Consider the following 12,322-nt stretch of genomic DNA (forward strand, 5'->3'; position numbering starts at 1 on the left):
AAGGGTTCCTTTTGGTGAGTATTATTTTCAAATTAACCAAATGCCAAATTAACAAATGTAGGACCAAATATAAAAAAATTCCCAAAGACCTTTTAAAGTACAGTAAAACCACACGTCAACCTTGTTTGAACAGAGTTTATAGGTTGGACAATCACTGTGACAAAATATTTAGTAATTTTCTGAAACCCTTTATACTAAGGGTCTTTATGACATGAAAATCAACATGAAATGTAAGGTATATTATTGGACAGGCTTTGTTGGATATGTGACGTTTTACTGCCATAGCAAATAACCACCCCAATCTAATATTCTGTAAACATTAACCATGTGTATATTGTCAGATTATATGTATACTTATGTATTACAACACCCTTAGATGTCCCAGATTCATCAATACAAGCATACAAAGGTAAGATTGGCACATGTTAATTGTTAAGTTGAACATTTACATAAGCTAAACTGGAATCTTTTATGGTACAATTAAGAATTTCTTCCGTTTTTAACCCAAAGAAGAAACAGCTGAATACTATTATGAGGAGAGGACAGAAATGAGAGGTACAATACCTTGTGATTTATCTTAATCCCACATGCGACTTCTAATACATACTTAAATCCTTCATCCCTAATAAATACCTCATCCCTTATCAAGACCTCATCCCTCATCAATACCTCATCCCTAATATTAAATACTTATCATCCTTTAGTTGGGCCTGTTGTTTGGGCACTTAAACTCATCACAAAAAAATCTAACAATCCATCATCACTTCCTTATCATTCCTTCTTAATTTCATTGTTTTTGTTTATTCATTGTAGTTTAATTGTTTCTAGTGTCACTAGTAAGATGATGTGTTTATTCTCTCATTCCAACAATGTATTATTTCCATTGATTATTATCATTTGATATACTAACTAGAATTTGAGCAAGAAATGCAAGAAAGTTGGGAAATGCAAGAAGAAAAGATAGAACTTCAATTCTCTTCATACACAGGTATAATAACAGTATTCTGGAGATAACATGTATCAGTCGATAAAATAACAATAATTACTAAATATCTGCATATGGCAAGAAATCTCTCTGTTTGTCAACTGTAATAGGTTCAAAGGTTGTGTGTGTGTGTGTGTGTGTGTGTGTGTGTGTGTGTGTGTGTGTGTGTGTGTGTGTGTGTGTGTGTGTGTGTGTGTGTGTACTTTATGTATGTCATGTAAATGTCCCCTAGTTTTCTTGTACTAACACTTTTATTTTATCCCTCTTTTTTGTGTTTCTTCAGTTGTTGTACTGTAAATACAGGATCATTGATTAATCCCTAATATCACCATTAAATCTATTGATTTACCTTAAATGTTGTATGGCATTGTTGTTTCTTCTATCCTATTTGATGATTCGTTTTTTAAAGATATGTTATGTCAGTCCTACATTTGTTAATTTTAACTTCTTTAAATGCCCTTAGCTAAGTTTGTTCCTTGTTTTTCATCAGGAGAAAGGATACCCGTTGATGAAAGTGTTTCCAAAACTCAAGTGGGAACAAGAGAAGGAGTACCTAAAGGTATTGACACGAGACAGCTTATGACAGTATGCTTATGGCTGTGAATTAAACTTGTAAACATGCCAAAATCAATGTTTCTTTGTAACTTCTCTTGAAAAATGGCCATTGGGTCTACATGTTGTCAAGGAAAAACACTCCTATATGTGTTCGTCCAACCAAACTCTTTTGTCTGTCCAACTACTGTACATACCTGCTGTTGTCTGTGAGTTTGCCAATGTGCGGCAATATCTATTTGTATAAATATCCATTTAAATGTAAAGTGCTTTCATTAACACAGTATTAATGCAACACCAAATTACTGCAGACAAAGCTTTGCAGTAGTATTAGCCTACTTACTAAGTTACTGACTGTGTTTTTGTCTATTGGCATGTAAGGCAGTAGTGTTTTTGCGATAGTATTAGCCTACTTACTAACTTATCCCCTTTGTGTCTACTGGCGCATATGGCAGTAGTATTTGTGCTGTAGTTAGTATTCTAATGAAGGAATTATCTTTGAAGTTCCTGAAGCTTACAAGAAACCTGAGGAAAGGCCATCAGCTCCAGCTCCGACCAAAGGTATTCACATGACCCTGTGCTTCTAAGGTCATTCTTTCCTTTCTCTTTAATTCTATGTTGTTTGTCAACCATTCTTAATGATTGTTCATTTGTGTAAAACATGTTTGGTTTATGTCAAATCTGTTTGATGTCATCAGTTATGTAGGATGTAGGATCTACAATGTACAGCGTACTGTATGTGCAGAGAGAGACATTTAAACAGAACCACAATGTTTTTAAGTACCTGAAGCAAGGAGGCCTCATGAAGAAAAGATCACTCCACTGGTTGAACATGAAAAGCCCTATCCCACTCCTACAGGTACAGTAATGTTGTGTGTTTCTGTCTCTCGCTCTTTTCTCTGTCTGTCCTTTGTGTCTTTGTCTGTTGATCTCTTAATGCGAATAGCACGCTGGTTTGATTCTTAGCATCTTAAATGTGTTTACTTTTATCAGATAAGTCTAGTAACTTTTTCATTTATCTTAGAAGAATATGTTGAACCAAAGCGGCCTATTTCACGACCAGAACCCAGCAAAGGTATTACACCTTTTTTTTATGTCAGCCAATGCTTTATATAAACTGTTTTTGATTCGTCTCATTTTCTGTGCATGTTCAATGTGTCTTTTCTATGTGATTTTATTCCATATTTTTGAATGTGTCTGTGGCTTGTCATTGTTTGTGGTTTGACAGTTGGTGAAACATACTCACTGTTAGTCTCATCAATGCCTGTGAAGTAATTCACTTGAGCGCATTGGATAATTTCTTATTGAACTGTTTACTGTCATGTGTGTATTCTTGCTTTCTCTTAGTCTTAAATCTTTTATAAGTATATTCTTTACATTTGCTAATGGTAGTGTTTCTGTATTACCTGAAAGATGTGCCTAAACCCATACCTCATATGGCTACTGAGCCCAAAGTGGCCCCTGAGACAAAAATGGCACCTGCAGCTAGGGTTGAAGCTCAACCAAAGCCAAAACCCACTCCCACAAAGACACCAGAAGCTCCTCACCCCAAAGGTACAGTTATATATTGTCTTTAATGCTCTTTCCTACTCTTGTCCTTGTATGACATGTATGCATTATTTTGTCCAAGTCAAACACAATGTCTTTATGTCTACCTGTGTTTATTGATGTTTGTAATGAGATATGTATGCATTTGTTTGTTTTGTTTGCTTCACTCTGAATTATTTATTGAGCATTAAAACAAAACAAATGTTCTTTAAAGTTCCTGAGGAATACCCCAAAGCTGAGCCCATTAGAAAGCCAGAGTCACCTCCACAAGAGGAAATTTCAAAAAAAGGTAAAGCTTATAGTTTAGCAAAAATGTTAACTCGTTGCAATATACTTTACATCTTAAGCTGTGTTGTATGTACATGTCTTCTAAGTGTTGTGACGAAGCTATCTCTTCATTCTTATTTATGCTAACCTCTTTAGCAGTGTTTTTTAATTGTTACAAATTCTCCCAAATTACAATTCTTAAATTATCGTATGGATAATTAGCAAGCAATATTTGAATCTGTAGTCAGCAATCACAAGATTTGTTTGGTTTCCTTAGCCACAGCTTAAACAAACCCAAATATTGGATTGCTGACTCAATAGGTCCATCGAATATGTGCTGGCAATTTGTGATTTGGGTGAATCATCCATTTAATCATGATGTTCTTAAAAAGTGCCAGAAATAATCATCAAGAAAGAAGAACCCACACCTCAACCACCTGCAGCTAAGGTTGTTCCCAAAAAAGTACCCGAGATCACAAAGAAAGAAGAATCTGCAATTCCACCACCTAAACCTAAGGATGTTCCCAAAAAGACAGATACTACTCCAACAAAAGGTACTTGAAAGTCATATATCCTTGAGGGTATATGTACTCTTCTTATGCAATCCACAAATCGAATTGTTTCTTGATTTAAATAATGTGTTGTTTGCCAGTATGTTGAAGGTTTGTTTGTCAGAACTTGTAATGTTTTCTGTAAATTGTTGTCTTTTTGTGGTTATTTCTTGACTTAGCATGCTCTTTGTAAATGTGCAAAGCACTCGTTAGAGTGTGATTAGCACATACTGGTTTCTCTTCTTCATCCATTGATGATTTAAGTAGCAAAAAACAACTGACGAATGTCCTTTTAAGTTATCACGGATGTTAAAACAACGGAGAGGCCAAAGACAGATGCCGATAAAAAGCTGGAAACTAGCAAGCCTAGGCCAGTTGCAGCACCAACTGCACCAACTGCACCAACACCAACACCAACTGCACCAACACCAACAGAGGCAGCTAAAAAAACAGCAATGAGCAAATCAGAGCCAATTGCAGCACCAAAGGAAGAGGCAGTTAAAAAGCCACAGCAAGCAACTAGCAAGGCAGAGCCAGCTGCACCAAAGGAAATCCACACAGAGAAAGGTATATATTTCAATGTCTTTGGATATTGAAAATGCTGATGTTATTAAAAATGGTTTCCTTTCCATTTTGAACTCTTCTTTCATACTCAAAACTCTTGGTAGTCTTTTGAACAGAATGAATTCCTTAAGATTTTGTTTATATTGTGCTTGTGCTGTCACGCTTGTACTGTATTTCGATTTGTTTGGTAATGTCATGTATGTCTTAAAAAAGTGAAACAGAAGGATGAGCCGCCTGAGAGAACACCAGTAACTAAACCTAAAAAGGAGGATGAAGTTGCTCTCACAAAAGGTATGCTAGAAACCATGACTTCTCCTAAAGCACACGTTGGTACATACATGATTCTCAGTAACTTTGAGCTCCTTTTAGTGATTGCTTTTATTATTAACTTGTTTGAATAGAAGTCCCCCAGAAACCAGAGAAAGTTACTCCAGCTGCAAAATTAGAAGTTACACCTAAGCCCAAAGAAACCCCTGAAGTAAAAGGTATTGTACTGCATTACACGTGTTCTACAATTCTACATTCTAAAATGCAGTCATTTCAGATAATTTGAAAGTCACATTTTGATAAACATTGCATTCGGAAAGTATTCAGACCCCTTGACCTTTTCCAAATTTTGCTACGCTAAAGGCTTTCTTCATCAATCTACACACAATACCCCATAATGACAAGCAAAATCAGGCTTAGAAATCTTTGCAAAAAAAATAAATAATAATAATAATAATTCACATTCACATAAATATTCAGACCCTTTACTCAGTACTTTGTTGAAGTACCTTTGGCAGCGATTACAGCCTTGAGTCTTCTTGGGTATGATGCTACGAGCTTGGCACACCTGTATTTGGGGAGTTTCTCCCATTCTTCTCTGCAGATCCTCTCAAGCGCTGTCAGGTTGGATGGGGAGCATCGCTGCACAGATATTTTCAGGTCTCTCCAGAGATCTTAGATCGGGTTCATGTCCGGGTTCTGACTGGGCCACTCAAGGACATTGAGTGGCCACTCCTGCATTGTCTTGGTTGTGTGCTTAGGTTCATTGTCCTGTTGGAAGATGAACTTTCACCCCAGTCTGAGGTCCTGAGCGCTCTGGAGCAGGTTTTCATGAACGATCTCACTGTACTTTGCGCCGTTCATCCCCACAGCATGATGCTGCCACCACCATGCTTCACTGTAGGGATGGTGCCAGGTTTCCTCCAGACGTGACACTTGGCCTTCAGGCTAAAGAGTTCAACCTTGGTTTCATCAGACCAGAGCATCTTGTTTCTCATGGTCTGAGAGTCCTTTAGGTGCCTTTTGGCAAACTCATGGTGGGCTGTCATGTGCCTTTTACTGAGGGGTGGCTTACGTCTGGCTACTCTACCATAAAGGCCTGATTGTTGGAGTGCTGTAGAGATGGTTGTCCTTCTGGAAGGTTCTCCCAACTCCACAGAGGAACTCAAGAGCTCTGTTAAAGTGACCATCGGGTTCTTGGTCACCACCTTGACCAAGGCCCTTCTCTTCCGATTGCTCAGTTTGGCCGGGCGGCCAGCTCTAGGAAGAGTCTTGGTGGTTCCAAACTTCTTCCATTTAAGAATGATGAAGGCCACTGTTTTCTTGGGGACCTTCAATGCTGCAGACATTTTTTGGTACCCTTCCCCAGATCTGTGCCTCGACACAATCCTATCTCGGAGTTCTATGGACAATTCCTTCGACCTCATGGCTTGGTTTTTGCTCTGACATGCACTGTCAACTGTGGGACCTTTTATAGACAGGTGTGTGCTTTTCCAAATAATTTCCAATCGATTGAATTTACCACAGCTGGACTCCAATCAAGTTGTAGAAACATCTCAAGGATGATCAATGGAAACAGGATGCACCTTAGCTCAATTTCCAGTGGCATAGCACAGGGTCTGAATACTTATGTAAATAAGGTATTTCTGGGTTTTTAATATACATTTGCAAAAAATTCAAAAAACCTGTTTTCACTTTGTCATTATGGGGTGTGTAGATTGATTTGAGAAAAAAAAGATTCAATCCATTTTAGAATAAGGCTGTAACGTAACAAAATGTGGAAAAAGTCAAGGGGTCTGAATACTTTCCGAACGTAATTCAAACACATTCACATCTTCCAGGCAACCTTTTATGTAAAAGTGTCTCTGTGTTTTACTGTCATCTTCTTAGTCACCGTTGTATGGTGCAAATCTTGAATTTGTGTTCTCTTCTTGTGCAAATCTTGAATTTGTGTTGTCTTTAAAGCCATCACAGTTCCTTCAACAACTGAGCTAACTGTAACAACAGAGACTGAAGCAAGGAAAGATGTTTCAGTGAAGAGGGATTCAGTGACTGAACAGCTGAAAGAAGTTTCACCAAACCTTAATTCAGCTTCTGAAGTGTGGCAAGAACTTTCAGTGAAGAAGACTTCAGTAACTGAAACGAGACAAGAAGTTTCAGTGAAGAGGGATTCCGTGACTGAAACATGGCAACAAGTTCCAGTGAAGAGAGATTCAGTGACCGAAGCACGGCAAGTAGTTGCAGTGAAGAAGGCTTCAGTAACTGAAGTAAGGCAAGATGTTTCAGTGAAGAGGGATCCTGTGACTGAAGCAGGGCAAGTTTCACAGACAACAGGTTTCATTGAGAAAATTTCCCTGGCAGAGGAAGTTAGTTTCAGAGAAGAGGTATCATATGGAGACAAAGCTATGATATATGAGAGAGAAAAGGAATTGACTCAGATAAACGTAAGGGATGATATTTCTTTAGAAGAGGAAGATATACAACAAACTGAGATAGTAAGGCAAGAAGTTCCTATAAAGAAAATAGATGATCAACCAATTCAAGCTATTGTTGCAAAGAAAGAGGAAGATGCAACCCAAAGAGATAGTGTTAGACACATTGACCCAGTGACAGTGGTTCCACCAAAGAAATCAGCTACTCCTACCACTAAGAAAGAAGCTATCTTAAGTATAAAGGTTATTCCTCAAAGGAAAGCTGTCTCACCTAAGGTAGAAGCCATTCCTTCTAAGAAAGCTGTCTTACCTGAGGAAGAAGCCATTCCTTCTAAGAAAGCTGTCTTACCTGAGGAAGAAGCCATTCCTTCTAAGAAAGCTGTCTTACCTGAGGAAGAAGCCATTCCTTCTAAGAAAGCTCTCTCACCTAAGGTACAAGCCATTCCTTCTAAGAAAGCTGTCTTACCTGAGGAAGAAGCCATTCCTTCTAAGAAAGCTGTCTCACCTGAGGAAGAAGCCATTCCTTCTAAGAAAGCTGTCTTACCTGAGGAAGAAGCCATTCCTTCTAAGAAAGCTGTCTTACCTGAGGAAGAAGCCAATGCATATAAGAAAGATGTTTCACCTAAAGTAGATGTCATTCCACCTAAGAAAGCTGTTTCACCTAATGAAGATGACATCCCGTATAAAACTAAAATATCACAGAAGACAATCAAACAAAAGGAAGAAGAAGAAGAAGAAGAAGAGAGAGTTGAGCCTCCAACACCTCACAAAGGTATTTAATCTGAGGGCCTCATTCTTATATCTTGTCTGTCTGTCTTTGTGTATTCTTCTTACGTCTTTCCTTGTTGGACTGTATATTGTCATGACTAAATCTTTGTATTGTCTAAATATTGCATAATACTTTTTCTTGTCCAGACCAAAGGGTCGCCCCTGAAGTGGTCCCTGTCTCAATTACAGATGATACCACTCGTCCACAAGGTACTAAAGGGACTCTTACGTCTTCATCAAAAACTAAACTAAACTCTTACATCTTCTTGTTGTATTGTGTTTTCCTAAGTGTTGTCCTTAATGTTTCATGTCTCAATCTTCTTCAATCTGTTTCATTGTGTCAGTGTTTGTTTACAAATCTTAAACAAACCTTAGTGAAAATGGTATTTTCTTGATTGTGACATTGGCGTACTTGTATTTAAAGAACCACCAGAGAAGAAAATCTCTCCCCCAACACCAAAGCCTTCACCTGCTCCCTATGTAAAAAAAGTAGCATCCCCTGAAGGTAGTGTGTTTGTGTCATGCATGTTGTTTTCCTCAAATGTTAGTCTGCTCTTTCAGTGTTTCTTTAATAAGTCTTTGGCCAAAGTGGTCAGTTCTTGATTGTGACCTTGGGGTACTTGTATTTAAAGTGACACCAGACAAGAAAATCTCTGCACCGAAGCCAAAGCCTTCAGATGCCCCCCATGTGGAGAAAGCTTCTCCCCCTGAAGGTAGTCTCTTATGTTTTTGTCATTCATGTTATGTTCTGTCAATGTTTGTGTTTGTTTAACAACTCTTAGCTCAAGCAGTCAGTTCTTGAATGTGACCTTAGAATACTTGTATTTAAAGTGAAACCAGTGCAGAAGAAAGCCTCCCCACCACCTCAGATACCAAAGCCTTCACCTGCTCCTCTTGTAGAAACAGTGTCTCCTACTGAAGGTAGTGTTTCTGATGTTTGTTTCAATTTAGTTTTTTCTTAATGTCTATCTGCTCTTTTAAATGTTTGTATTTGGTGAGCAAATTTTAGCTCAAACACTCTTGTTTGTCCTGATTATGACCTTTGGCATACTTGTATTTAAAATGTCACCAGCTGAAAAGAGATCCTCCCCACCGATGAAAACGCCTTCACCTGTTTCACCTAGTGCTTCACCCCATGAAGGTAGTCTTTTTTGTTTCTGTCATTCATGGTGTGTTCTTCAAATGTCTGTTTGCTCTTATTGACAGGTTCCTAAGAGCATGTGAGCCTCACACATGCTGCACTTAAGTAGTATGAGTGAACACACCTGTATGTATACAACATGTATACTTGCATTTTACACTGGCACTTAGAAACCTAATTTTAGAAATGTTGCTTCGTTTGTCTGTCTACTCTACAGCATACTTTTAAACCTTGTTAGAGGTTTATCTGTTTGTCACTATCTCATGATACCTACTCACTTGAAGTGTGTACTTCTAACAAAATGTGCATGCTTGATACTGCTTGCTTAGAATAGAGACACTTCTACACTCTACTAGTGTAATAACTAACAGTAGTTACCCTGTACAGGCTAGTAAGTACATGCAGTACTCTTTTCTCAGAAAATATTGGCAATATGGGTAAGTCGCATGCAACTGCCTGTACTTACACACCTGCTACAGAGTCATTACATTTCAAAAAGTCTTCACCAAAGTGAAAAGGAATACATTGCTCAAATCATCAAAAGTCAACATATTGCATGACACACTTCTTCCTCTAACGCAAATATTGATACCCCTGCATCTTGTAGTGTATATATATACATAGTAAATGTTTGATGTATGTGGCTGTAAGAGATGTGTATAATCTTTATGACATGGGTAACGTCCAATGTATGTATAGTGTATATGTTGAGTGTGTAATGTACAGTGTTAATTGTATACAGCCATACTGTGTGTCGAAGTACATTTCCCCCTCTTATAAGACAGTTTATCACATCCTATCCTAGTGATTAGGCACAAATGTATGGGTGCTTTCCCAAATCCCTTACAATATATTTTTTATTCTATAACTTAACTGGAATCTTACATTCCTACATTCCTACAGATAAGGGTCCTGTAACAGCACCCGGGGGAGCTGGCAAAGGTAAGATTGCAACAATACATCAAAGGGTAGAACACAATAACAATATATCAAAGCATTATTTTTAACCTATTAATGCAAAATAGATAGTAAACAGATTAAGAGATCAAACATTAAAATATAGCTTCATCATTTGATCAATTAATTACTAATTTAAATACATGATAGATACCAGTTTACTTTACTTGGGAAAATGTCTGTTTAACTTGTCTGTCTGAAAATATGTCCCGTGAACTGTCCTAAATCTTTTGTTGCCGAGTGAATGTGGAGTGTACAGTATTGCTGTAAAATGTTTAATATTGGAGTCCTTTGTTGTTTTGTGATGCAAATGAATACTTGTTGGTCGTTGCTCTCTGTCTTATACAAAATCTTACTACTTCAGCAAAAACAACTGCGGCGCCAACTATTATTAAGAAAAAGGGTAGAATTCCTGTTCTGAAGGAAGAAATACTTGACATGCCAACTTTGAAGAAAGTGACCAGAATTTCAAAGGACACTGAGGAAGAGCAGGATATCATTAAGCTGAAAAAGGTGCCACAGATACCCTCAGAAGAAGAGACAGTTGAACTGGAGGTTCCGACTCAGGAAGCCTCAAGGACCATAGTTGTTGAAAGTTATGAGAGAGAGGAGTATATGTTTGAAACAACAGAAATAGCTGAGAGAACCTCAGTATACGATAAGAAGCCAATTGAACAGGTGGAGTTTCACAAACCTAAAGAAGTTGCATCAAAAGATTCTACTGAGGAATCATTAGCTCACTTGAAAAAATCCCAAAAGGTTCTGAAAGATGTCCAAGTAGAGGAGAAAATGGGTTTGAAGAAAACACCAAAGTTGCTGAAGGAAGAATCACCTGACCAACCTAGTTCATCTCTGAAGAAGGTATCGAAATTGCCATCAGACGAGAAAGAGCAAGAAACTGTCAAGCTTAAACCATTTGAAAAACCTGCTAAACCGGGAACTGTTGAGCCAGAGAAAGACAAAAAAGACAGTGAATCCAGAGCTGCTTACGATAGAAGTGAGAGACCACAAAGAGATGAAGCAGTTAAAGAATCAGTTTCTGCTCCTATGAAGAAATCTGAAACCATCGCAAAGGATACGAAAGAGCCACAGGCAGCCAAATTTAAACCAGTGGCCAAAGCTCCTGAAGATGAACAAGTCGAAGAGTCTGACAAACCACTGACAAAGGTGAAGAAAATGCCTCCGCAGGAGCAAGAGAAGGAAGAAGTTAAATTGAAGCCATTTTCTAAGTCACCAAAAGCTGAAGCTGTGAAGCCTGAGAAGGAGTCTGAGAAGAAGAAAGAGGCTGAAAAAACTCTTCATCAAAAGCCAAGTCCTCCAAAACCAGTACCTGTAAAGAAAATTGAAAAGAGTCCTCAAGAGGAAAAGCCAACACAATTAAAAAAGGTGGAGCTTGTGCCTAAAGAACCAGAAGAAAAAGAAAAAGACAAACCCTTAAAGCATGAAGAGACACTTAAGAAAAAGGTGGAACTGAAAAAGACTCCCTCACCTAAGGTTGAAAAACCAAAGCCAAAAGAAATTGAAAAAATTATTATGGAGAGGAAGCCCAGTGCAGAACGCACCAAAAAGCTGCCTAGACAGGTTTCACCTAAAGATTCATTTGAAGGTTTTACCCTAAAAAAGGTTCCAAAGAAAATATCACCAGAAGAGGAAGCACCACATAAAACTGTTAAAGAGAAGGTGCCAGCAATGAAAGAACTGTCCCCTGTACAGTTACGAAAGATTTCAACTCAGTTGGAGGAGGAAGTCTTTGAGGAGGAGCCAGAGAAGGAGCTGGAATCTGACAATGAAGGTTGGGGATGGGAACTTGTCCCTCGAGATAGTTCTGGGTCCACAGAAGACTGGGGAGAAGAACCTTTGGAAGGTGATGCACGTGAGACCCCTGGAATGCCAGGTGCCAGCAGAGGTGAGATTATGGCTGCTGAAACTTACCACTGATGGCTCAGGAAGTGTCTCACCTGATCCATCCTCCATTCATCCATTAATCTATCTGTCCAGTTATCAGTCGAGCTAGCCATCCATCTTTCATTACCTCCATCCATGTCAATCTTTTTTGTCTCACGTCTTGTCCTCATTTTATGTAGACCAACCATGTCCATGTCCTCACTCTGTGTTGTCCAACCATGTCCATGTCCGCACTCTGTGTTTTCCAACTATGTCCATCTTAATGTTTTCATCTCCTAATCTTAATGTCTTCATTTTATGTAGTCCAAGTATCAAAGTCAGTCATTTTTGTCCATTGTCTAGCTGTACTAATATTTGTCTCCATTGTCTTGTACACATCCATTAC

At 38.4% G+C, this 12,322-nt stretch overlaps 1 protein-coding gene across 1 annotated transcript in view; it reads left to right on the plus strand.

The window, feature by feature from the left end:
* Window positions 1–12,322, plus strand: part of ttn.1 (titin, tandem duplicate 1) — a 167,363-nt gene that overhangs the window by 41,939 nt on the left and 113,102 nt on the right. The window contains exons 76-78 of the mRNA XM_039014232.1: window positions 1,476–1,544; window positions 8,717–8,858; window positions 9,979–10,017. Coding sequence (XP_038870160.1) covers window positions 1,476–1,544; window positions 8,717–8,858; window positions 9,979–10,017 — 250 coding nt within the window. The remainder of the gene's footprint in view (window positions 1–1,475; window positions 1,545–8,716; window positions 8,859–9,978; window positions 10,018–12,322) is intronic.

Source organism: Salvelinus namaycush, chromosome 19, assembly GCF_016432855.1.
Source record: "Salvelinus namaycush isolate Seneca chromosome 19, SaNama_1.0, whole genome shotgun sequence".
Taxonomy (NCBI): Eukaryota; Metazoa; Chordata; class Actinopteri; order Salmoniformes; family Salmonidae; genus Salvelinus; species Salvelinus namaycush.